Source organism: Oncorhynchus mykiss, chromosome 16 (genome assembly GCF_057628025.1).
Source record: "Oncorhynchus mykiss isolate SJ-2025 chromosome 16, ASM5762802v1, whole genome shotgun sequence".
Lineage (NCBI taxonomy): Eukaryota > Metazoa > Chordata > Actinopteri > Salmoniformes > Salmonidae > Oncorhynchus > Oncorhynchus mykiss.
In genome coordinates this window covers 66,856,806-66,884,277 of record NC_143037.1, presented here as the reverse complement: position 1 = coordinate 66,884,277, position 27,472 = coordinate 66,856,806, and the positions used below count along the sequence as shown (strand labels likewise).

The 27,472-nt window shown below is 44.4% G+C and overlaps 1 protein-coding gene across 1 annotated transcript in view; it reads left to right on the top strand.

Annotated features, from left to right (window-relative positions):
* Positions 1-18: 18 nt before the first annotated feature.
* The window catches only part of top1b (DNA topoisomerase Ib), a 28,847-nt gene continuing 1,393 nt past the window's right edge, over positions 19-27,472 (top strand). Inside the window, exons 1-20 of the mRNA XM_036947541.2 lie at positions 19-212; positions 514-538; positions 3,052-3,142; positions 13,316-13,448; positions 13,736-13,794; positions 13,945-14,061; positions 14,323-14,413; positions 14,488-14,576; positions 14,772-14,887; positions 15,020-15,141; positions 17,065-17,187; positions 17,319-17,506; positions 19,122-19,266; positions 19,866-20,009; positions 20,173-20,358; positions 20,960-21,028; positions 23,885-23,999; positions 24,285-24,412; positions 24,665-24,759; positions 24,981-25,130. Of these exons, the coding sequence (XP_036803436.1) occupies positions 180-212; positions 514-538; positions 3,052-3,142; positions 13,316-13,448; positions 13,736-13,794; positions 13,945-14,061; positions 14,323-14,413; positions 14,488-14,576; positions 14,772-14,887; positions 15,020-15,141; positions 17,065-17,187; positions 17,319-17,506; positions 19,122-19,266; positions 19,866-20,009; positions 20,173-20,358; positions 20,960-21,028; positions 23,885-23,999; positions 24,285-24,412; positions 24,665-24,759; positions 24,981-25,130 (2,219 nt within the window). The 5' untranslated portion in view covers positions 19-179. The remainder of the gene's footprint in view (positions 213-513; positions 539-3,051; positions 3,143-13,315; positions 13,449-13,735; positions 13,795-13,944; positions 14,062-14,322; positions 14,414-14,487; positions 14,577-14,771; positions 14,888-15,019; positions 15,142-17,064; positions 17,188-17,318; positions 17,507-19,121; positions 19,267-19,865; positions 20,010-20,172; positions 20,359-20,959; positions 21,029-23,884; positions 24,000-24,284; positions 24,413-24,664; positions 24,760-24,980; positions 25,131-27,472) is intronic.

Below are 27,472 nucleotides of genomic sequence, written 5' to 3'. Positions count from 1 at the left end.
AACCATGCAGGACAGTAGACATTTCTTTTTCATTATTTAAATTCGAGCATGCGCAGTTGCAGAGAATTCGGACTTAGCCCAGTGCGCAACGACTCCATTCCACAGTATCCAGACTACTCTGTCAACCTCATCTTCTTACCTTGGGCATCTCTGACTTGTGCATTTGGCTTTACAAGACAATGAGCGGGGATCACGGTGAAAGAGACTCGCAGGTAGTGTTATTATGCTGAACGAGATGTAGGTAGCTGGTTATTTGCATTATGTGACAGTTGGTTTGGTTTACTAGATAATGATAAAATTACATTTAATGTGATAGTCTATCGATTGTATTCATGCAATGTTAACAAGTTGCATTAGTTGTCTTTCAAGTAGCAACTTTGTTATAAATAATACAAGTAATCGCTGGGCTTTGTGTAGAATTTCTCATTTTCCTGTATGAAACTATACATTCTCCTTTCTACCGGCATTCAGAAAATATAAACATTAATTTAATATATTTTTACAATTTTGCAGGTCAATTCTGGGTCTCGAGCCAATGGTAAGTTGATTTTAATGTCAAAAAAAATATTGATCATGGTTTTGCTTGTAATCAAGTCCCAATCTTCATTCGTCTACTCCTGTTAGTTTTTAAAGGACAGAAATGGCGTCCCAGAGACTAAGTCCCTTCTCCTCCACTCTCTTGTGTCTATTGTTCAAAAAGAGGGCCTCAAAATTACCCTTTCGGTATATAATATTGCGATCTGAGGGGAAATTCTGGCAGCGCTTTACACCGTGTTTCTCAAATAGACCATTGTTTGTTTATGTTGTGGTGCAACAATGTATAATTTTTGAGCCGAAAGTAGTGAAATGGGGGTTTAGGACTTAGTCTCTGCGCCATTTTCTTTTTCTCTGTCTAGCAGCCAGTGCGCCGAGCACTGATAGAACAGTTGGCCGTGATATGGAGGCTAGAGCTGGGAGTTCATCGGCCTCTCCCACCCCATGGCTCCTGGTACAATCGCTGCAGACATTACTGCCACATTTCATCTGTCAAAGATAGTTGCTTTATTACAAATATGTTTTAAATGTTGTTATAGCTTGTTGCATTTGTTAGTCAACTTTGGGCATGGTTTTTAGAAATTATACTGGAATTCTGCCAGCACAATAATACTGTAATAACATATATTTAAAAAGGGGGGAAGGGGGAATCAAGTGCACACACCTTTGACAACTCAACATTTCATTAGTTTTATAATTAAACAGTCATGGAAATGGGACAGAGATATAATATTATTGTTTCCTATGACAATAACCCCCTACCCGTTATTTAACTGCCATGACAGAGGGACGCCACAAGGTGACGTTCAAGCTCAAGACTGACAGTTATATGGGCCCACCCTGTGACAAAGCCACCACTAATTGGAAGTTTTTCCCACTTTTGTTCAGGGGGGATTTAAAAAAAAAATGACAATCACCCAAAGGAGATGGCCCAAATTTAATTTATTGAGGAATCATAGACTGTCTCAAATTATAACCTGTTATCCTTAATCTAGTTCACTACTTCTCACCAGCGACACAGACTATTGTGCACCACTAGAGGAAAAGGGTATCCTATCATTTAAGACAGGGGTATTCAACCTGGGGTCTGCGAACCCCTAGGAGTTCGCCATGGTACTGCAGAGGGTCTGCGAAAATAATTGTTTAAAAAAAAAAAAAAATCATGAATATCGCTTGCAACAACAGAATAAATACATTTTGAATTACAAACCTACAGTAGAAAAGAGGAGAATATATTATTTATTATGTCAACTTTTGTTTCTCTACTCCTAATATTGACCTAATTACACTCACTGGAGTATCTGACATAGGCTTTGAAAAAGCACCCGCCTTGAAAAGTGCCACTGGCTGCTGGTAAACTTTCTTGACTTGTACACTTCCTCTTCCAATTATAATGTGGGAAGGTCAAAACAATGAAAAACTTTTAATTGTACATTTTCGATTTCTTCTTGCCATTATAATTTACTTAATGATAAGACATATGATTGGGGTCCCTGGGTCGCCTGTTTGCCTGGCCCAGGGGTCAAGAAAAGATTGAAGACCTCTGATTTAAGATTTTACCTTTGACAGTGATGTAGTGGGAAAAAATGGTGGGTAAAATGCTGATTGCAAGACTGGATTAACAGAAGTAACGCTCCCTATACTTTCAATACATTTTTCTGCAAGAGGTGTGTAAACGCTCGCCCAAAATAAAAAAAAAGGTGTGTAAACAACGTTGTATGCGTTTACCCTCCCCTACACCACTGACCTTAGGTCTAGGGTTACATGTGAGTTCAACGTGTGTCTCACAAGACCCAGCCATTTGTGATGTTACTATCAACAGAGAACATGCAGGCAAGTGTGTGCGGGTGGTTCCGGTCTAGATGTTTGGGGTGAGTGTTGAGACAGGGCAGCAGCAGTATGGATCTCTCATGTTTTGGTCTAATAACAGAGATATGCAGCCTCCATTGTAGGAAAGTAGACCCACCTAGATGTCTGAACCTCCCTCCTATCCCCACTCTCCTGGGCCCACTCTCCTATCCCCACTCTCCTGGACCCACTTTTTTTCTCTTTGACACTCCCCCTGGGATCTAATTTTGAGTTTAGACAGGTAGGGATAGATATGCAAGGGTGGTTTTGACTTTCAATTACCCAGTCCTGTTTCCGTACTTGATTTTACAGGTCATACTTCACATTAAATGGTACGATACCGTTTAAGCTTTTAATTGTGGTGTAATTACAAAGTAACTACACAGTAACTTAATAATCCAGCCAACTAATTTGAAAGAAAATGTGGCACTAAAGAGGCTGGGTTAGGGTCTGTTCGATGTTTAATATTGAACACCCTTGCGGTATGAGAAGTGATTCTATTTGTTGAACCTGCAGTTTGTATTTATTACTATGTGACGCTGAAGACATTAGCTTATCCATACACTGTGCCACCGAGGGCCACAAAATGCTCAGATTACACTGTGCTGTTACAGTTCCTATTGTCTGCGGGATCTCTACTAAACAAGTCAATCTCTAACTTTGTCCCAGACACTCACAAACACAAGGACAAGCACAAAGAACACAGGCGCAAAGAACACAAGAAAGACAAGGAGAGAGATAAAGCCAAGCACAGCAACAGGTATGTTTCCCCTCCTCTCTTTGTCTCTCTCTCTCTTTCTTTCCTTTTGCCAGTCATCTCCATCCCGCTGAGGGTTTCTCAGAAGTAGTTCCGTCTTGTTCTCCATCTCTCATTCCTTCTCATTTCCCTTTTCATTTGGTCTGAGGGAGAGTTCTGAGTATACTGCCATTGCTGACCATAACTTTGTGTTGTACAAGACCATAAGACAACACCACATTACATCATTCAACAGGATATCTTCATTTACTATGCTGCACCTATGCTGTCTCGGTGCTGTTGTACTGTGCCTTCAGAACAGTGGCGGTCGGGGCCATTTAAGATGGGGGGAGGACATTTTTGTTTTATGAGCATGGCCTTATTACAGCATATTGGATGACTGTCATTCATATTCCATTCACTCAGTTCAATGTAACATCGATAAGTTTAGGCTACTACATGATACTCCAATTTTCCCTATATTCATCATGAGGTTGCTACAACCTAGTCTATGGATGAAAATGTACAACATAGGTGCACAGGTCCATTTATTTTTGAGTAATCAAGGTGACAGACATTGACACATTCAATACTGCCTTGCACACTCTTGCCAGCATCTAGCTGATCTAGGGTGTAATCATTAGTCCCAACAGTTCCAAACAAAAGTTTATATTGTACAAATTCAGGTATGTTTATCCCTGTTTTGTTCCATTTGAGAAACGTTTTTCAACAGAATCGGCAGAATGAATACACCCCTGATCACACGCAAACACGGTTTACTTTCATAGCAGCCACATACAAACAGCATGATCCCTTTGATTGTTGTATAATTTCTTATCGCATCTATGCTCTCTCTTCCTCTCACCTTTTCCCTTCGGTTGTGGACTTCAGTGCCCTTCACATCACCAGTCTGTGACAAGGCAAAAAAAAAAATCACAAGCCAAACCTTCATGAATGCTAACCACTACACACAACCTACATAATAGTCACCATATTAGCTAATGACATAATCAACATAGCTACTAGAACTAACCCACTACAATCACGCAGTACAGTATACAGCAAGCAGTTTAGCAGTTACACCGGCAGGCCCCAATGGCAATACATTTATAAAATCAAAAGCTTACCTTGAATTGGAAGAGTTCCAGTGTTGGATAGTCATAGCCAGCTAGCTAACAAAGCATCCCTCTGTTTGAGCCAGGTGTTTGCGTAGACTAAACTAGCTAGAAGGGAAAGGGGGATACCTAGTCAGTTATACAACTGAATGCATTCAACTGAAATGTGTCTTCAGAGAGGTGGGTGCGGTGGCTGCCTTAATCAACATCCACGTCATCGGCACCCGGGGAACAGTGTGTTAACTGCCTTACTCAGGAGCAGAACGACAGATTTTTATCATGTCAGCTCGGGGATTCGATCCAGCAACCTTTCAGTTACTGGCCCAACACCCCTACCCGCAGGCTATTTTGAGATGTATTGGTTAGCTAAGTAAGTGAAAGTGGGGGATAAAATACAATGAAATATGGCTACTTTAGGTAGTTGCTTCTCCTTAATTTTTTAAGAATTGAATTAGTTCGAAACTGTTCAGCGATTGTCTTTCTCTCTCTTTGAGTCAACTACTCACCACATTTTATGCACTGCAGTGCTAGCTAGCTGTAGCTTATGCATTCAGTACTAGATTCATTCTCTGATCCTTTGATTCGGTGGAAAAGATGTCATTTTATGCTGCAAGTGCTCTAATAGGTTGGAGGACGTCCTCCGGAAGTTGTCATAATCAAATCAAATGTATTTATATAGCCCTTCTTACATCAGCTGACATCTCCAAGTGCTATACAGAAACCCAGCCTAAAACCCCAAACAGCAAGCAATGCAGGTGTTGAAGCACGTTGGCTAGGAAAAACTCCCTAGAAAGGCCAAAACCTAGAAAGAAACCTAGAGAGGAACCAGGCTATGAGGGGTGGCCAGTCCTCTTCTGGCTGTGCCGGGTGGAGATTATAACAGAACATGGCCAAGATGTTAAAATGTTCATAAATGACCAGCATGGTCAAATAATAATAATAATGATTACTGTGTAAGTCTATGGAAGAGGGTCAGAACCACAAGCCTCATAGGTTTTGTATTGAAGTCAATGTACCCAGAACAAAACGGAAACTAGCTGTCCTCTGGCTACACCATGGTGCTACCCTAGAGAGTTCTGTTGAAACTCTGGCTACACCATGGTGCTACCCTAGAGAGTGCTGTTGAAACTCTGGCTACACCATGGTGCTACCCTAGAGAGTGCTGTTGAAACTCTGGCTACACCATGGTGCTACCCTAGAGAGTGCTGTTGAAACTCTGGCTACACCATGGTGGTACCCTAGAGAGTGCTGTTGAAACTCTGGCTACACCATGGTGCTACCCTAGAGAGTGCTGTTGAAACTCTGGCTACACCATGGTGCTACCCTAGAGAGTGCTGTTGAAACTCTGGCTACACCATGGTGGTACCCTAGAGAGTGCTGTTGAAACTCTGGCTACACCATGGTGGTACCCTAGAGAGTGCTGTTGAAACTCTGGCTACACCATGGTGGTACCCTAGAGAGTGCTGTTGAAACTCTGGCTACACCATGGTGCTACCCTAGAGAGTGCTGTTGAAACTCTGGCTACACCATGGTGGTACCCTAGAGAGTGCTGTTGAAACTCTGGCTACACCATGGTGGTACCCTAGAGAGTGCTGTTGAAACTCTGGCTACACCATGGTGGTACCCTAGAGAGTGCTGTTGAAACTCTGGCTACACCATGGTGGTACCCTAGAGAGTGCTGTTGAGTCTACTTTAGACCTTTGTCGTGTCTTTGGCATCATTAAACTGAAGATTCATCTTTATCAAATGACTCTGTAATTATTATTACGCAATTAAACTGATTAATCATGTAACTGTAATTAACTAGGAAGTTGGGGCACCAAGGAAAATATTCAGATTACAAAGTTATAATTTTCCAAATATAACTTTTCAGATATATTCATATCTGATCATTAGTCTTCTGATTAACGAATTATTCTTTACCACACATTAGTCTTCTGATTAACGAATTATTCTTTACCACACATTAGTCTCATTCCAAATGTCGTAAATTGTTGGTTATCTGCACGAACCCAGTCTTCACTATGAGTCATCCATACATCAATTGTCTTAAATCATTTATTTATTAACTAACTAAACACTCACAGAAGTGAACACACAAACAAAGTAAATATGGTTACAAGAAATGATAGGGGAATGTGCCCTAGTGGGCTAAACCGGCATGGCGGCTTGTTAGACAAAAGGGGAGAGGGGGTCAGCTGAGAAGTCACTACAGAGTTGATAATTATAACAATTGAAATGCTAATCCTTTGCACATGAACACTCACTCATTCGGGAACAATTGCAATCAATATATATATTTACGCTCAGTGTTTCGTCGGGATCTCTGTTGAAAAGTTAGTTTCTGTTGGAGAGTGTCCTTCCTCTCTCTCTCTCTCTGTCTTGGTTAGAATGGATAGTTCAGAGTGACATTCATTCATGTCGTGATGGATAGATGTTTCAGGCGGTTGTCGGTCTTCATTTTCAATGATACCGAATTCCTAGCTGCAGACTAGTAATTAATATCAGACTTGTTCTTATTCTGTCGGTATCGATAGTCTAAGAGTTTAACCACGTGGGATGGTTAAAAGATTCAGTCTGGTCTCAAACCTTGGCCCTCTCGTTATCGAGGTAAGCTGGTCTGCAACCTTTGTCCTCTCGTAATTGAGAGCAACATGGTCTGTTGAGAAATTCTCAAGGTGGGTTTTTTATTCGGAATTGCAGAAAAGGGCCTGTCCCAGGATGCCCGACCATAATTGTGCTCATGGGCGGTCCTCTGATTCTCCAAAGGGAATTGGAGTTTCCTTCATTAAACAGTACAAATTCACATTACACAATTTCACAAACAGTATCATCCACACTCATTCATTTTATACAACAATTAGATGTAAACCTCATATCTGAGGCTATTATATAAACAGCGTTATGGTAATGTATTGTCTCCCATGAGTTCACAAAATTGTACCAAACGGACCAGTTCGTAGCTGGATTCTTCACCGATCTTTTATTACCTTCTCCAGAACATAAATGTTATTCGGTTCTCCAGTTTTGTGAGGTGGAAGAAATTCCTTTGTTCTCTCTATGAAACTGTACTCTCTCTATATACTGTGGCCATGAGGAGATAATCTCCTCCAGGAATGTACGACCTCTCTCTGACCACAGCAGCCTGGGTGTAGGAGACAGGGAGAGGGGGATGGGGCTTGCTGTACCCAAAGAAGACACCTTCATTGCAAAACAGTGTGTTTTATTCAATTATTTGGTGACGTGAATGTATTTCGTATAGTTTTAAAAAGGATAACTTTCTATTTTTCTTAAATTCACTGAGGGGGGGGGGGGGGGGGGGGTTTCTCCCCTTTCTCCTCTGAGGAGCCTCCACTGGTTCAGAAACTATTCACACCCCTTGACTTTTTCCACATTATGCTGAGTGACGGCCTGAATTTAAATTGATTATATTGAGATTGTGTGTCACTGAACAAACAGTACTCAAAGTACTAAATAATATAATTAATTTAATCCATGCTCGAAAGAATACTAAAAGTGAAAGTGCAAGATGCTAAATAAAGTAAAAAGGAGCAGAGCATACGTTTCAGCCTTATGTCTTCATCAGTGCTGATGAGCAAAACGACAAAAGGAATACCTATGTGAGAATGCTGTTCATTAACTACAGCTTAGCGTTCAATACCATAGTGCCCACGAAGCTCATTACTAAGCTAAGGACGGACCCTGGGACTAAACACCTCCCTCTGCAACTGGATCGTGGACTTCCTGACGGGCCGCCCCCCATGTGGTAAGAGTAGGCAACAACTGCCATGCTGATTCTCAACACGGGGGCTCCTCAGGGGTGGGTGCTTAGTCCCTTCCTGTACTCCTTGTTCACCCACGACTGCGTGGCCAAGCACGACTCCAACACCATCATTAAGTTTGCCGACAACACAACGCTACACAACGTAGGCCTGATCACCGACAACGATGAGACAGCCTATAGGGAGGAGGTCAGAGACCTGGCAGTGTGGTATTGTATTTTTTCAAGCATGGATTAAATTAATTATATTCTTTTTGCATCTCTGCCTCCTTGGGTTATTCCTTTTCGTGGTTTTGAGTGTGAGTACTTTTTTAACTCTACAGATATATTATAAGGCACCTGCCTTCTTTCATTATAGCCTGAGCACAAACCCCCTTAATGGGTTTCTTCTGAGTCACTGATCTACACTTGTTATGGCAGTGAATGCCCCATCTCTACCCCACACATACATTTAACTGTAAGGTCCCTCAATCGAATAGTGAATTTCAAGCACAGGTTCAATCACAAAGACCAGGGATGTTTTTCAATGCCTCGCAAAGAAGGGCACCGATTAGTAGATGTGTAAAAATAAAAAAAGCAGATGCTGAATATCCCTTTGAGCATGGTGAAGTTATTCATTAAGCTTTGGGTGGTGTATCAATACACCCAGTCACTACATAGATAGAGGCGTCTTTCCTAACTCAGAGAGGAAGGACACTGCTCAGGGATTTCACCATGAGCCAATGGTGATTTTTAAACACAGAGTTTAATGGTTGTGATATGAGAAAACTGAGGATGGATCAACAACATTGTAGTTACTCCACAATACTAACCTAAATGAAAGAATGAAAAGAAGGAAGCTTCTACAGAATAAAAATATTCCAAAACATGCATCCTGTTTGCAAGAAGGCACTTAATAAGTAATACTGCAAAATATACAGCAAAGAAATTTACTTTTTGCCCTGAATACTAAGCGTTATGTTTGGGGCAAATCCAAAACAATACATCACTGAGTGCCAGTCTTCATATTTTCAAGCATGGTGGTGGCTGCGTCATGTAATGGGTATGCTTGTCATCGGAAAGGACTATGGAGTTTTTTGGGGGATATAAGCACAGTCAAAATCCTAGAGGAAAACCTGGTTCAGTCTGCTTTCCAACAGACTGGGAGACTAATTCATTTTTCAGCAGGACAATAACCTAAAACACCAGGCCAAATCTACACTGGAGTTGCTTACCAATATGACATTGAATGTTACTGACGTAGTTACAGTTTTTACTTAAATTGTCATGAAAATCTATGGGAAGACTTGAAAATGGCAGTCTAACAATGATCAACAATCAACTTGACAGAGCTTGAAGAATTTTACAAAGAATAATGGGCAAATATTGTACAATCCATGTTGACAAAGCTCTTAGAGACTTACCCAAAAATACTTACAGTTGTAATTACCACCAAAGATGCGTCTGCAAAGTATTGACTCAGGGGTGTGAATCCTAATATAAATTATACATTTCTGTATTTAATTTTCAATACATTTGCTAACATTTCTAAAAACATGTTTTCACTTTGTCATTATGGGGTATTGTGTGTAGATAGATGGGTGATATTTAATTCAGATGGGTGATATTTAATACTTTCTGAAGGTACTGTATGTCTTCTACCTAGTTCTCTAGGACATCAATGCATGATTTTAATGCACAGAAATGACTATCTCACTCTCCCTCTTTCCTTGCCCATTCTTTATCTTTCTCCCTTTCTCTCTACCCTCTCTCTTTGTCTTTCTCCCTCTCTCTACCCTCTCTCTCTCTACCCTCTCTCTCTGTCTCTTCCTCTCTCTACCCCCCGCTCTCTCTCTACCGCCCCTCTCTCTTTCTCTCTCTCTCTCTCTCTCTCTCTACCCTCTCTCTCTCTGTCTCTTCCTCTCTCTACCCCCCGCTCTCTCTCTACCGCCCCTCTCTCTCTCAACCCTCTCTCTTTGTCTTTCTCCCTCTCTCTATCCTCTCTCTCTCTCTACCCTCTCTCTTTGTCTTTCTCCCTCTCTCTACCCTCTCTCTCTCTCTCTCTCTGTCTCTTCCTCTCTCTACCCCCGCTCTCTCTCTACCGCCCCTCTCTCTCTCTCTCTCTCTCTCTCTCTCTCTCTACCCTCTCTCTCTCTCTCTTTCTCTCTCTCTCTGTCTCTTCCTCTCTCTACCCCCCGCTCTCTCTCTACCGCCCCTCTCTCTCTCTCTCTCTCTCTCTCTCTCTCTCGCTACCCTCTCTCTTTGTCTTTCACCCTCTCTCTACCCTCTCTCTCTCTCTCTCTCTCTCTCTCTCTCTCTCTGTCTCTTCCTCTCTCTACCCCCCGCTCTCTCTCTACCGCCCCTCTCTCTCTCTCTCTCTCTCTCTCTCTCTCTCTCTCTCTCTCTCTCGCTCCCTCTCTCTACCCCCCCCCCCTCTCACTACCCCTCTCTCTTGCTCTCTCGCTCTCTGCTAACATCCATAGGCGTGAGTACCCTCTCTGAAACAAAGTGTTCCCACTTGTACTTGTTATGAAAACATTTTTCAATTGGTATTTGGCACATGTGGGTCTTATGGTTTAGAGGTTATTTCTGGGCAGTAATGCTAGATAAAGAAAATCATGCTTTTAAGAGTTTTTGAGGATAACTGGGATTTTTGTATTTATTTGTGTCTATGTAAGTTCACTGAGAACACATTATAATTTATAGCAAATACCTTGGGAAATTTGTCAGAGAGAGAGTTTGAATGTTGTCTATGGCTAAGAATGGCTGTGGTTTCAGTCAGGAACACTGTGTGCAAGTGACACGTTTTATACGTCGTTCTTCCTTGTTCATGTCTCTGGTCTTTTGAATGGGCTTGAGGATTATATAATACAATTCATGAAAACGTGGTCAAATAAGATATGGTGCATTCAGAATGTATTCAGACCCCTTGACTTTTTCTATATTTTGTTACATTACAGCCTTATTCTTAAGTTGATGAAGTTGTTTTTTCCCCTCATCAATCTACACACAATACCCCATAATGACAAAGCAAATTTATACAAAAAATAAAAAATAATACATATTTACATAATTTCGAACCCTTTGCTATGAGACTCGAAATTAAGCTCAGGTGCATCCTGTTTCCATAGATAGTCCTTGAGATGTTTCTACAACTTGATTGGAGTCCACCTTTGGTAAATTCAATTGATTGGACACACACCTGTCAATATAAATCAAATGTATTTATATAGCCCTTCGTACATAATATAAGGTCCCACAGTTGACAGTGCAGGTCAGAGCAAAAACCAAGCCACGAGGTCCAAGGAATTGTCCTTAGAGGTCTAAGATAGGATTGTGTCGAGGCACAGATCTGGGGAAGGGTACCAAAACAATTCTGCAGCATTGAAGGTCCCCAAGAACACAGTGGCCTCCATCATGCTTAAATGGAAGAAGTTTGTTACCACCAAGACTCTTCCTAGAGCTGGATGCCCGGCCAAACTGAGCAATTGGGGGAGAAGGGCCTTGTTCATGGAGGTGACCAAGAACCCGATGGTCACACTCACAGAGCTCCAGAGTTCCTCTGTGGAGATAGGAGAACCTTCCAGAAGGACAACAATCTCTGCAGCACTCCACCAATCAGGCCTTTACGGTAGTGGCCAAAACGGAAGCCACTCCTCAGTAAAAGGCAAATGACAGCCCACTTGGAGTTTGCCAAAAGGCACCTAAAGAACTCTCAGACCATGAGAAACAAGATTCTCTGGTTTGATGAAACCAAGATTGAGCTCTTTGGCCTGAATGCTAAGCATCACATCTGGAGGAAACCTGGCACCATCCCTACGGTGAAGCATGGTGGTAATCTGGATCGAGGGAAAGATGATCGGAGCATAGGACAAAGAGATCCTTGATGAAAACCTGATCGAACATCTCTGGAGAGACCTGAAAATAAATGTGCAGTGATGCTCCCCATCCAACCTGACCGAGGTTGAGAGAATCTGCAGAGAAGAATGGGAGAAACTCCCCAAATACAGGTGTGCCAAGCTTGTAGCATCATACCCAAGAAGACTCGAGGTTGTAATCGCTGCCAAAGGTGCTTCAACAAAGTACTGAGTAAAGGGTCTGAATACTTATGTAAATGTGATATTCACATTTTTTACTTTTAATACATTTGCAAATGTAAAAAACGTTTTTTTCTTTGTCATTATGGGGTATTGTGTGTAGATTGATGACAGGAAAAAAACAATTTAATTCATTTTAGAATAACACGGAAGCCAAACCGGCTGCGCGCGTGGGACATCGTGCGCTATCGTGCATAAATGTATTTTGTCCCCCCACGATCACGACACGCAGGTTAAAATATCAAAACAAACTCTGAACCAATGACATTCATTTGGGGACAGGTCGAAAAGCATTACACATTTATGGCAATTTAGCTAGCTAATGTGCACTTGCTAGCTAATTTATCCCATTTAGCTAACTTGCTGTTGCTAGCGAATTTGTCCTGGGATATAAACATTGAGTTGTTATTTTACCTGAACTGCACAAGGTCCTCTACTCCGACAATTAATCCACACATAAAACGGCCAACCGAATCGTTTCTAGTCATCTCTCCTCCTTCCAGGCTTTTTCATCTTTGAACTTATGGTGATTGGCATCTAAACTTTCATAGTATTACTACACCGACCGGCAACACAGTTCGTCTTTCAATCACCCACGTGGGTATAACCAATGAGGAGATGGCAAGTGGGTACCTGCTTCTATAAACCAATGAGGAGATGGCACGTGGGTACCTGCTTCTATAAACCAATGAGGAGATGGGAGAGACAGGACTTCCAGTCTGATCTGCGTCAGAAATAGAAAGGAGTTCTAGTTTAGCCCTTGGCATCGCAGACGCTTGTTGGCGCGCGCGAGCAGTGTGGGTGCAATAATTGAATAACATGGATTTCTAAAAAAGAATTGCGACGTGTCTGGTCTGGTCAGCATGTAAGGCTGTATCATTAAGTTTTTGCGCAGAAGTCTGTTGCACTATGTTTTTTTGCCATTGAAGACCATTCAAAAAGCCTACATAAGTTCAAAACCTACAAGACTACTTGCCGCGTCAATTGCATAGTCTATTCAGTGAAACAGAAAGCTGTAGACAAAACAATCTAAGTCTTTATTAAGTTGACTTCTCCTTTTTCTGCCTTCTGTGTTCTGTGTTCATCCAGGTTGTGTGTTGTAGTCTGTATTCAATATTGGAGCTCTCTGTGGCCTGAATAATTTGTGTTTGTGTAGCTTTCCTGTGTCTGACCCCTGTCCATTGACCCCTAACCCCTGACCTCTCATGTGTTGTCCATCTCTCAGTGAACACAGGGAGCACTCTGAGAAGAAGCACAGAGACAAGGAGAAGGAGAGGGTGAAGCACAGCGACGGGAGTGTCGACAGGCACAGGGAGAAACAGAAGGAGAAAGACAAAGAGAAGAGAAGAGAGGAAAAGGTTTGTTTTCTCCGTACAGACCAGGGGTACTCAACTCTGACCCTATGAGGTCCGGAGCCTGCTGCTTTTCTGTTCTACCTGATAATTCATTACGCCCACCTGGTGTCCCAGGTCTAAATATGTTTGTGATTAGAGGGGAACAATGAAAACATGCAGTGGAACTGGCTTTGAGGTCCGTAGTTGAGTTTGAGGGGTATAGAGGGTCTATCAGAAAAGGTACATCTCAGATGTTACAGTGACTCTACTAGTAGACTACAATTCCCAGCCAGTTTGTCTGTTTCTCGTAGGTCAAATCCTCCCATGTTGAAGGCAAGCCCAAGAAGGAGAAAGAAAACGGTCATGCGAGGTAAATGGGAATATAGAATTGACTGTTCTATTTTATTTTTCATTGTAACTACAAGCAGTAGTGTAAACAACTATGGGTGTAGAAGGCAGATACTGTACATTTTAAGAATATCTATGGATTGCACCTTTAACACTGTAATGTGTCCTACAGGGAGATGTGGAACAGCCCCAGCCCTCCTGCCATTAAGAGTGAACCAGAGGAGGACAACGGCTTGTACCCCTCTCCCAAACACAACAAGACTCTGAAGAGAGAGAGAGATGAGGAGGAGTGAGTATCCACAGCGTTCTAAGGCTTCTTATTAAGCAGTATGCCAAGGTTTGTTAGCCATGCCTGTTGAGCCAATCAGGAAGACAAACAGATGAGAAACTAATACAAAAACACTAACATTTATGTGTGCATACTCACACATAAGTAGTACGTACGCCTCATATAAATAGTTCATTCATGCATTTTTTTTAATGAAAGTGATCAAATTAAACCTAGGTACATTTTTTTTCATGTTTCATCTGATGGTTGTATTTTGTTCAGATTTGAATACAAGCCCAAAAAGATCAAGACAGAGAATGGCAAGAAGGCAAAGAAGAGAAAACAGGAATATGAAGATGAGGAGGAGGAAGAGGTGAGTTGAGGTTCTCAGCTGACGTTGGTTACTCTTTCCTCACCCTTGTTCACACTCGTTTTTGTCTCGTTCAGGACATAAAACCCAAGAAGAAGACAAAAGACAAGAAAGCAGGAGCGGATGGCAAGAAAGCCAAGAAGGAAACAGAGGAGAAGTGGAAATGGTGAGATGTTTGGGAGGATTGGTTGATTCCTACAGATACAATCACTAAATGGTGAGATGTTTGGGAGGATTGGTTGATTCCTACAGATACAATCCCTAAATGGTTGTGGGTACTCTAAAAAAACAAAAATCTACAGTCCTTCTACTCTTTACTTGTTATTTTTCTCATACACATTTTATCATCCATCCATTTTAGGTGGGAGGAGGAGAGATCTACTGATGGCTCCAAATGGAAGTTTCTGGAACACAAGGGACCTGTTCTTGCTCCTCCATATGAACCCCTACCTGGCCATGTCAGGTTTTTCTACGATGGTGAGTGAGTCCATATAGATTCACACTTTATGTTTAGGTGGTTAGATTATATTTTTGATATGATGATATCACCAAGTCTCTCTGAAAGACAAGTCATATTTTATGTGCTCAATCTTTCTATGCCCCCCCCAGGTAAGCTCCTGAGACTAAGTGCCCCAGCAGAGGAGGTGGCTACATTCTTTGCTAAGATGCTGGACCATGAGTACACAACCAAGGAAATGTTTAGGAAGAACTTCTACAAGGACTGGAGAAAGGTAGGTTCATGGCTGCTCTGTTTCCTCTAGGGGAACGTTCAGACAGATATTAGTTGAGTTATGCCCCATGGAATACTGTGTTATAATCCATTGCACCTACTGTTGGCCAAGCATTTAAAAATTCTGGTACTGCAGAAGACACTTTCTGATCTTAAGTTTGTGCTGAATGCTAACAAAACAAAAGATATGCTCTCGGGTGGTGGGTGGCAGGACACAGTGCAGATAGCCCGGTTAGCCAATGTGCAGGAGCACTGGTTGGTCAGCCCAATTGAGGTAGTATGTACATGAATGTATAGTTAAAGTGACTATGCATATATGATAAACAGAGAGTAGCAGCAGCGTAAAAGAGGGGTTGGGGGCACACAATGCAAATAGTCCAGGTAGCCATTTGATTACCTGTTCAGGAGTCTTATGGCTTGGGGGTAAAAACTGTTGAGAAGCCTTTTACCTAGACTTGGCACTCCGGTACAGCTTGCCATGCGGTAGTAAAGAGAACAGTCTATGACTGGTGTGGCTGGGGTCTTTGACAATTGTTTAGGCCTTCCTCTGACACTGCCTGGTGTAGAGGTCCTGGATGGCAGGCTGCTTAGTCCCAGTGATGTACTGGGCCATACGCACTACCCTCTGTAGTGCCTTGCGGTCGGAGGCCAAGCAATTGCCTTACCAGGCAGTGATGCAACCAGTGAGGATGCTCTTGATGTTGCAGCTGTAGAACCTTTTGAGGGTCTGAGGACCCATGCCAAGTCTTTTTAGTTTCCTGAGGGGGAATAGGCTTTGTCATGCCCTCTTCACGACTGTCTTGGTGTGTTTGGACCATTCTAGACTGTTGTTGATGTGGACACCAAGGAACTTGAAGCTCTCAACCTGCTCCACTACAGCCCCGTTCATGAGAATGGGGGTGTGCTCGGTCCTCCGTTTCCTGTAGTCCACAATCATCTCCTTAGTCTTGGTTACGTTGAGGGATAGGTTGTTATTCTGGCACCACCCGGCCAGGTCTCTGACCTCCTCCCTATAGGCTGTCTTGTCCTTGTCGGTGATCAGGCCTACCACTGTTGTGTCGTCTGCAAACTTAATGATGGTGTTGGAGTCGTGCCTGGCCATGCAGTCGTGGGTGAACACGGAGTACAGGAGGGGACTGAGCACGCACCCCTGGGGAGCTCCAGTTCTGAGGATCAGCGTGGCAGATGTGTTGCTACCTACCCTCACCCCCTGGGGGAGGCCCATCAGGAAGTCCAGGATCCAGTTACAGAGGGAGGTGTTTAGTCCCAGGGTTCTTAATTTAGTGATGAGCTTTGTGGGCACTGTGGTATTGAACGCTGAGCTGTAGTCAATGAACAGCATTCTCACATAAGTGTTCCTTTTGTCCAAGTGGGAAAGGGCAGGTAACCTTTACCGTTATGTGTATATTGGATTATTGGATTATGGGGTGTTGTTTACATGCATGCTGCAGCGTCCACACTTGGATGCTGTACATCATTGTGCCCTGAGGTTCATTACTGGCTCTGGTTTTAAAACTCACCACTGTTCCTGATATCTAAAAGTAGGTTGGGCCTCTTTGACCGCCAGAAGAGAGCAGCATTGTATGTTAATTATCTATAAAGCGCTAATGCAAACATTTCCAATTTATCTGACATCTTTGATCTCTTATAGAATGACTCATTCTAAAACGATGTCAATGAATTACATTACACTTCAGATATGCTGCACCTTACATGTGAAAAACAAACTGTTGGAATGGATGTTCTAGGGCCTCTTGGGTCCTTCAAAAAATAAATTTCTGCTCATTTAAATGTTAATTGTGATTGTTTTTCTTAATGCGCATGTTTTTTCTTTGTATTGAAAACAGGGCTCTACTGCAAATGAGACCTTAGTCTCATTTGATCCCCTGTATAAATAAAACTCTATTCTGTCCTTTAACCCCAGGAAATGACATCGGAGGAGAAGTCAAAGATCACAGATATAAACAAGTGTAACTTCACGGAGATGAGCGAGTACTTCAAGGCCCAATCAGAGGCCCGGAAACAGATGTCCAAAGATGAGAAACTGGTGAGGCCCTGAACCAACATGTGCACACGCGCTCGCACACACAGACACACACATACAGTACACATACAGTACACACGTCTACAACTCACACACCCTCCAACGTTCTCCAATGTTATTCCAACGTTTTCCAGAAAATCAAAGAGGAGAATGAGCGTATCCTCCAGGAGTATGGTTTCTGTGTGATGGACAACCATAAGGAGCGAATTGGAAACTTTCGCATCGAGCCTCCCGGTCTGTTCAGGGGGCGTGGGGACCACCCAAAGATGGGCATGCTGAAACGCCGCATCCGCCCTGAAGACATCATTATCAACTGCAGCAAGTGAGTCTCCCCATCTTCATCATCATTAGTTGGAAAGAGGGTGATGAATGAGCATTGCGAGGGATTGTTGGTAGAAAGGTAGCCAAGTGGTTAGAGCGTTGGACTAGTAACCGAAAGGTTGCTACATCAAATCCCAGAGCTGACAAGGCAAAAATCTGTCGTTCTGCCCCTGAACAAGGCAGTTAACCCACTGTTCCTATTGTAAATAAGAATTTGTTCTTAAACTGACTTGCCTAGTTAAATAAAGAAATAGAAAAATTAAATGGATCACCAAGTTCATGATAAATGTGAAGTTTTGTGTTCCTACCACAAGAGGTCCCTGTATACCACTATATATTTGAGTGGTAAGCTATTGAGGCCTGCAACAATCACATTGAATTGCTTACCAAGTTGTGCCTGCTCCTGTATGGATTCTATCGGCTTCATGTGTAAGGGTGTGAACCTATGTCTCGTGAGAAGAGAACATGTTATTGGGACATTGTGTTTTGTGGGAGTTTTATGTTCCTGACGTCACACCCTTTTTTTTCTACGGTGACGGGATTTCTTATTGTGCGTGTGTGTGTTTTTATGTAAAATAGTCCTCCACCCCTCTGCCCCATTGTTATGTTCCTCTGTTCTCTCCCTTATCCCTCCTCTCCCTGCTGTATGTCTGTCCCCCGCTTCTCCCTCCTTCCTCTGTATGCCTCCCTCCCTCCCCCCTCTTATCTCCCCCTCCATATCTGCCTTGTTGTGATTGCTGCAGCTATTTTTATCCAGGGTAAAAAGTATCTTTGCTTGCTGTCCTGTCCTGTCCTGTCTCTGTCCTGTCCTGTCCTGGCTCTGTCCTGTCCTGGCTCTGTCCTGTCCTGGCTCTGTCCTCTCCTGTCCTGGCTCTGTCCTGTCCTGTCCTGGCTCTGTCCTGGCTCTGTCCTGGCTCTGTCCTGTCCTGGCTCTGTCCTGTCCTGGCTCTGTCCTGTCTCTGTCCTGTCCTCTCCTGTCCTGTCCTGGCTCTGTCCTGTCCTGTCCTGGCTCTGTCCTGTCCTGGCTCTTCTAGTTTCCATGCATGGTTTGTGTTTGTGTGTGTGATGGTCCTAAACATGCTATATGGTTGTTTACGTGTGTGTCAAAGGCCATTTCTCTGTCTGTGTAGCCCCAGGCTCAGTTGTGTGTGTGTGTGTCTGTGTGTATGTGTGTGTTCATGTGTGCACGTGTGTGTGTGCATGCGCACGCATGTGTGTGTCGCCTCGAGCCCAGTCCAGTGGTGGAAACAATAATAGGACAAGCTGGCCATCTACCTGCTCAGCTTGGCGTTGTTTTGGTGTGTTGTTCACCCCGGTCCTGTGATAGTTGTACACAGGAGAGGAAATGTCAAAACAGGATCAGCTTTGACTTTAGAACACAATTGAAGCCTTACTCATTTGAAGAACCTCAAAGTATACCATTGAGAGGTCTGAAGGCCTCAAGCCCTAAAGGATTTGGGGTGAACCCACGTGGACTAGGCTTACCTCTTAGACCAGCTAAAACACTACATCTCTCAGCCCCTCTTCCCCAAGTTGTCTCACTCAGTCTCTTTGATCCAAGGTAGTGCTTTATTCTTCTTCAAACCTTCTCTCTGCCCCTCTCCTCTTCTCCTCAGAGACTCCAAGCACCCCAAGCCGCCCCAGGGCACGCGCTGGAAGGAGGTTCGTCATGACAACAAGGTCACATGGCTGGTGTCGTGGACTGAGAACATCCAGGGTTCTATTAAGTACATCATGCTCAACCCCAGTTCCAGAATCAAGGTAATGACAACCTTAAACCTCCTAACCCTAAACAAGTACATTTACTTCAGCTCCAGAATCAAGGTAACTCTAAGATCTAACTCCTAACCATGACCCTCTCACCCTAACCTCAAATAAAGGAGGTTACTAAAGGAGTCCCTCACTCCCTTATCCTGACCTTATCACTCACCCTAAATCTGATGTTACCTGTCTGTCTGTCTCTGTCCCGTATCTGTCTCTGTCCCGTGTCTGTCTCTGTCCCGTGTCTGTCTCTGTCCCGTGTCTGTCTCTGTCCCGTGTCTGTCTCTGTCCCGTGTCTGCCTCTGTTCCGTGTCTGCCTCTGTTCCGTGTCTGCCTCTATTCCGTGTCTGCCTCTGTTCCGTGTCTGCCTCTGTTCCGTGTCTGTCTCTGTCCCGTGTCTGCCTCTGTTCCGTGTCTGTCTCTGTCCCGTGTCTGCCTCTGTTCCGTGTCTGCCTCTGTTCCGTGTCTGCCTCTGTTCCGTGTCTGCCTCTGTCCCCTGTCTGCCTCTGTTCCGTGTCTGCCTCTGTTCCGTGTCTGCCTCTGTTCCATGTCTGCCTCTGTCCCCTGTCTGCCTCTGTTCCGTGTCTGCCTGTGTGTAGGGCGAGAAGGACTGGCAGAAGTATGAGACAGCCCGGAGGCTGAAGAAGTGTGTGGAGCGCCTGAGGGCCCAGTACAGAGAGGACTGGAAGTCTAAAGAGATGAGGGTCAGACAGAGAGCTGTGGCTCTCTACTTCATAGACAAGGTGAGGGGAAAAACACGTTACAGTACATCTATTAGCTGTGACTGGATTGTTGTGAGCAAGATTCTGCTTTCACCACTACAAGCCTTTTCGATTGAGGTTGGATACCTAAATACTTGAGGATGCTCAAACACAACCTCTGCCCTCCATCCTGTGTGTCCTAAAGCTGGCCTTGAGGGCGGGGAATGAGAAGGAGGAGGGGGAGACGGCTGATACGGTTGGCTGCTGCTCCCTGAGGGTGGAACACATCAAGCTGTACTCCAAGATGGACGATCAGGAGTACGTGGTGGAGTTTGACTTCCTAGGAAAAGACTCCATCAGATACTACAACAAGATGCCTGTGGAGAAGAGGGTGAGGAGAGGAGGGAGGATTGTAGGAGAGAGGGGACAGACGGAGAACGGAGGAGGGGGGAGGAGAGAAGAGGATATTGATTAAGAATTAAAGGGATTTTTAAGATTTCATCCCTTCCATTTGATCGGGTGGTCTAGTCTGTGTTGGGCGAGCGTTTAACAGATGTCTGGAGCGTGTGTTAGTCATGCTCTAATGATCTGCCTGTGTGCGCACACCTGCCTGTGTGTGTGTGTGTGTGTGTGTGTGTTTGGACACACATTGCTCGGAGGATGTTTGTACAGACAGGTGAGCCAGGCCTAAAGTGCTTTCCGTCAGCTCTGCCTCTGGGGGAGGTCTGTTTCCTGCTATTACTGGCATACACACACACACACACACACACACACACACACACACACACACACACACACACAACCTGCTCGATGACGGCACCCTCATCTGGCAGGAATCAGACATTACAACTAAGAGAATAACTAGATCACCAGCCTGGTCAGGGTTATTTATCTAAACCTAAAAGTGAAATGTACTAGAATACTGGTGTATTTTATAAGGAATAAGACATGTCAAGACTCCCTCTTAAATGAACCTGTGTATTCTATCTCAGGTGTTTAAGAACCTGCAGCTGTTCTTGGAGAATAAGCAGCCCGAGGATGACCTCTTCGACAGACTCAATGTAAGAGAGACAACCTATAGTCTTAATACTGGGTGAATGAAGGCACTGAGGGCTAATAGTCAAATATAAAACAGATCTTACATCAGTGTCTCGAATGTGCTCTCCCTCTCTCCCCATCTCCTCTAAACTCACCTCCCTCCCTCTCTCCCCATCTCCCCTAAACTCACCGCCCTCTCCCTCTCTCCCCATCTCCCCTGAACTCACCACCCTCTCCCTCTCTCCCCATCTCCCCTAAACTCACCCTCTCTCCCCATCTCCCCTAAACTCACCCCCTCACCCTCTCTCCCTCTCTCCCCATCTCCCCTAAACTCACCGCCCTCTCCCTCTCTCCCCATCTCCTCTAAACTCACCTCTCCCTCTCTCCCCTAAACTCACCGCCCTCTCCCTCTCTCCCCATCTCCCCTAAACTCACCGCCCTCTCCCTCTCTCCCCATCTCCTCTAAACTCACCCCCTCTCTCTCCCATCTCCCCCAAACTCACCGCCCTCTCCCTCTCTCCCCATCTCCTCCAAACTCACCACCTCTCTCTCCCATCTCCCCTAAACTCACCGCCATCTCCCTCTCTCCCCCATCTCATCTAAACTCACCTCTCCCTCTCTCCCCATCTCCCCTAAACTCACCGCCCTCTCCCTCTCTCCCCCATCTCATCTAAACTCACCTACCTCTCCCTCTCTCCCCCATCTCCCCAACATGTGCCCTAAACTCACCTCCCTCTCTCCCCCATCTTATCTAAACTCACCTACCTCTCCCTCTCTCCCCCGTCTCCCCTATCTCCCCTAAGCTCACCTACCCCTCTCTCTCCCATCTCCTCTAAACTCACTTCCCTCCCTCTCCCTCTCTCCCCCATCTCCTCTAAACTCACCTCCCTCCCGCTCCCTCTCATCTCATCTAAACTCACCTACATCTCCCTCTCTCCCCATCTCCCATATCTCACCCCATCTTCCCTAAACCCACCTCCCTCTCTCCCCATCTCCCATATCTCACCCCCATCTTCCCTAAACCCACATCCCTCTCTCCCCATCTCCCATATCTCACCCCCATCTCCCCTAAACCCATCTCCCTCTCTCCTCATCTCCCATATCTCACCCCCATCTTCCCTAAACTCACCTCCCTCTCTCCCCATCTCATCTAAACTCACCTCCTTCTCCCTCTCTCCCCATCTCCTCTACACTCACCTCCCTCCCTCTCATCTCATCTAAACTTACCTCCCTCCCTCTCATCTCATCTAAACTCACCTCCCTCTCTCCTCATCTCCCATATCTCACTCCAATCTTCCCTAAACTCACCTCCCTCTCTCCCCCATCTCCGCTAAACTCACCTCCCTCTCTCCTCATCTCCCATATCTCTCCGCAATCTTCCCTAAACTCACCTCCCCCTTGCACCCATCTCCCCTAAACTACCTTTCTCTCTCTCATATCCTTTAAACTCACGTCTCTCACCCTCTCTCTTGCTAATCTCCCCTAAACTCACCTCTCTCACCCTCTCTCTCACTAATCTCCCCTAAATTCACCTCTCACCCTCTCTCTCCCTCATCTCCCCTAAACTCACCTCTTTCTCTCTCTCCCTCATCTCCCCTAAACTCACCTCTCTCTCTCCATCATCTCCCCTAAACTCACCTCTCTCTCATCTCCCCTAAACTCACCTCTCTCTCTCCCTCATCTCCCCTAAACTCACCTCTCTCTCTCCTTCATCTCCCCTAAACTCACCTCTCTCTCTCTCTCTCTCCCTCATCTCCCCTAAACTCACCTCTATCTCTCTCTTTCCCTCATCTCCCCTAAACTCACCTCTCTCTCCATCATCTCCCCTAAACTCACCTCTCTCTCTCTCTCTCTCTCTCCCTCATCTCCCCTAAACTCCCCCCTCTCTCTCCATCATCTCCCCTAAACTCACCTCTCTATCTCCATCATCTCCCCTAAACTCCCCTCTCTCTCTCCATCATCTCCCCTAAACTCACCCCTCTATCTCCATCAACTCCCCTAAACTCACCTCTCTCACTCCATCATCTCCCCTAAACTCACCTCTCTCTCTTTCCTTCATCTCCCCTAAACTCACCTCTCTCTCTCCATCATCTCCCCTAAACTCACCTCTCTCTCTCCCTCATCTCCCCTAAACTCACCTCTCTCTCTCCCTCATCTCCCCTAAACTCACCTCTCTCTCTCCCTCATCTCCCCTAAACTCACCTCTCTCTCTCCATCATCTCCCCTAAACTCACCTCTCTCTCTCCCTCATCTCCCCTAAACTCACCTCTCTCTCCCTCATCTCCCCTAAACTCACCTCTATCTCTCTCTCTCCCTCATCTCCCCTAAACTCACCTCTCTCTCTCCCTCGTCTCCCCTAAACTCACCTCTCTCTCTTTCCCTCATCTCCCCTAAACTCACCTCTCTCTCTCCATCATCTCCCCTAAACTCACCTCTCTCTCTCTCTCTCCCTCATCTCCCCTAAACTCCCCTCTCTCTCTCCATCATCTCCCCTAAACTCACCTCTCTATCTCCATCATCTCCCCTAAACTCACCTCTCTCACTCCATCATCTCCCCTAAACTCACCTCTCTCTCTTTCCTTCATCTCCCCTAAACTCACCTCTCTCTCTCCATCATCTCCCCTAAACTCACCTCTCTCTCTCCCTCATCTCCCCTAAACTCACCTCTCTCTCTCCCTCATCTCCCCTAAACTCACCTCTCTCTCTCCCTCATCTCCCCTAAACTCACCTCTCTCTCTCCATCATCTCCCCTAAACTCACCTCTCTCTCTCCCTCATCTCCCCTAAACTCACCTCTCTCTCCATCATCTCCCCTAACTTCACCTCTCTTCCCCTGCCTTTATATATTTCTCTGTTCCTTCTCTTCCTCCTCTTCTCTAGACCTCTATTCTGAATAAGCACCTCCAGGAGTTGATGGACGGGTTGACAGCCAAAGTGTTCCGTACATACAATGCCTCCATCACCCTGCAGCAGCAGCTCAAAGAGCTCACCAGCCGTGAGTGACAGCACGCAGACAGCCAATCACACATACTGCTCCGATGAGTGACAGGTCCACTAGCCAATAGTGGATGAAGTTGTCTGCCCACTGTTTGCTTCTACTAACCTGATGTCGGGACAAATGTTATTGTTGCTGTGTTACTAGCTTTAATAAAGATCACATTAGCAGCAGCAAACAGTGAGCAAATAGTTGGTTCAACTTTATGTTGAGGTAGCCTACACAATTTACCAGATATTTATTTGAAAAGTGCATGGTAAATACTGTATCTGTGTCTGTCTCCAGCGGATGAGAGCATTCCTGCTAAGATCCTGTCCTACAACAGAGCCAACCGGGCTGTGGCTATACTGTGCAACCACCAGAGGGCTGCACCTAAGACCTTTGAGAAGTCCATGCAGAACCTGCAAACCAAGGTAACAGTAGAATAGAATAAGTATCTATTGTCCACTTGCACTGAAATGTATATTTGTGCTGTCACAGTACCCACATAGTATACACAGTAATGACCGTGTGTGTGTGTGTGTGTGTGTGTGTGTGTGTGTGTGTGTGTGTGTGTGTGTGTCCATGTGTGTGTGCGTGTGTCCATGTGTGTGTGCGTGTATGTGTGTGTGTGTGTGTGTGTGTGTGTGTGTGTGTGTGTGTGTGTGTGTGTTTAATGCTCTCAGATAGACGAGAAGCAGAAGCAGCTGTCGGCCACCAGGAAACAGCTGAAGGGGGCAAAGACAGAGCACAAGGCCTCACATGATGACCGAAGTAAAAAGTGAGTACAGCTCTACTGAACCTCCACCAGACTAGGGCCCCATGCCAAGTCAACCCCTAGCTAGCCCCTTCCCCTACGTACTTTGTGCTGCATACAAATGACAATAGACTCACCTTGCCGGCAGATAGGTGGAAGTTTCTACTCATTTCTTACCCCAATCCGATTTGGTAGAACTAGGGATGGATCAATCAGCTAATCAATGACTTGTGTGGTGTCCTCAGGATGGTGGAGGTGAAGAGGAAAGCGGTCCAGAGGATAGAGGAACAACTGATGAAGCTACAGATGCAGGCCACAGACAGAGAGGAGAACAAGCAGATCGCACTGGGAACCTCCAAACTCAACTACCTGGACCCACGCATCTCTGTGGCATGGTAAATGACAGACAGACAGACAGACAGACAGACAGACAGACAGACAGACAGACAGACGGGAATGATCACATTACATAGAGCGGATTACATTTTATTTCACAATTATCACAGATACCATGTAGTTAATTTATCTTGTAATTACACGATAAGTAAGTAAGTGATGTCTGACGTTACCAGGTACAAACTGAGGAATATATTTATTACTAAAGTAGTTACATACATACATGTAATGTTTTCATAGGCGGGGGTGGGTGTGTGTCTTGGGTGGGTGGGGGGTAGTGGTGGGGTCGCTAGTGGTCGCCAATGGTGACAGAAGGCAGGAAATGCTTGTGCATTGTGGGAAAGCAGAGTGAAGAAGAGAACGAAAGGGTGAGAAGGAAAGTGTGTGTGAGTGAGGAACAATAGGGTTTGTTTGTAGGGCCAGAGAGCGTCCCCTCACAGAGCTCTTCCTCCACATGTAGAGGCAATGTGACGTGGCCGCCCGGGACAAATAGCCAGTTGTGGGAAAAGTACTCAATTCTCATACTTTAAAAGTACAATATCTTAATAGAAAATGACTCAGCTAAAAGTGAATGTCACCCAGTAAAATACTACTTGAGTACAATTCTAAAAGTATCAGGTTTTAAATGTACCTAAGTACAGTGGTGGAACAAGTATTCAACTTGAAACATGAAACAATTGTGAAAAGTAAAATGCTATACATTAAATTCCTTATATTAAGCTATTTTATTTTGTCTTTTTTAAGGACAGACAGTGGAACACTCCAACACAACCACAGTATACATTTTTCTGTGGGTCTGCCAGATCAGAGATAGTAGTGATGGTTGATAGGTGTGTGAATTGGACCATAATTCTGTCCTGCCAGAGCATTTGAACTGTAATTACTTTTTGGTGTCGGGGGAAATGTATGTACTTTTTGGTGTCGGGGGAAATGTATGTACTTTTTGGTGTCGGGGAAAATGTATGTACTTTTTGGTGTCGGGGGAAATGTATGTACTTTCTGGTGTCGGGGGAAATGTATGTACATTTTGGTGTCGGGGGAAATGTATGTACTTTTTGGTGTCGGGGGAAATGTATGTACTTTTTGGTGTCGGGGGAAATGTATGTACTTTTTGGTGTCGGGGGAAATGTATGTACTTTTTGGTGTCGGGGGAAATGTATGTACTTTTTGGTGTCGGGGGAAATGTATGTACTTTTTGGTGTCGGGGGAAATGTATGTACTTTTTGGTGTCGGGGGAAATGTATGTACTTTTTGGTGTCGGGGGAAATGTATGTACTTTTTGGTGTCGGGGGAAATGTATGTACTTTTTGGTGTCGGGGGAAATGTATGTACTTTTTGGTGTCGGGGGAAATGTATGTACTTTTTGGTGTCGGGGGAAATGTATGTACTTTTTGGTGTCGGAGGAAATGTATGTACTTTCTGGTGTCGGGGGAAATGTATGTACTTTTTGGTGTCGGGGGAAATGTATGTACTTTTTGGTGTCGGGGGAAATGTATGTACTTTCTGGTGTCGGGGGAAATGTATGTACTTTTTGGTGTCGGGGGAAATGTATGTACTTTTTGGTGTCGGGGGAAATGTATGTACTTTTTGGTGTCGGGGGAAATGTATGTACTTTTTGGTGTCGGGGGAAATGTATGTACTTTTTGGTGTCGGGGGAAATGTATGTACTTTTTGGTGTCGGGGGAAATGTATGTACTTTTTGGTGTCGGGGGAAATGTATGTACTTTTTGGTGTCGGGGGAAATGTATGTACTTTTTGGTGTCGGGGGAAATGTATGGGAGTAAAAAGTACATATTTTCTTTAGAAATGTTGTTTCTTTAGGAATGAGTAAACGTTGAGTAATATATGAATATATGAATATATGAATAGTAAAGTAAAGTACAGATTCCCCCAAAAACGACTTAAGTAGTACTTTAGACTGACAGCTTTCATTTGAGGGTATTTTCGTTCATATCGGGTGAACCCTTTGAATTTACAGCACTTTTTGTGCATAGAACCCCCATTCTAGGGGACCAAAAGTAGTGGGACAAATTCACTTATATGTATATTAACATAGTCAAATGTTTAGCTTTTGGTCCCATATTCATAGCACGCAATGACTACATCAAGCTTGTGACTACAAACATCTTGGATGCATTTGCTGTTTGTTTTGGTTGTGTTTCAGATTATTTTGTACCCAATATAAATGAATGGTAAATAATGTATTGTGTCATTTTGAAGTCACTTTTATTGTAAATAAGATTAGAGTATGTTTCTAAACACTTCTACATTAATGTGGATGCTACCATGATTACGGATAATCCTGAATGACTTGGGAATAATGATGAGTTAGAACGTTACA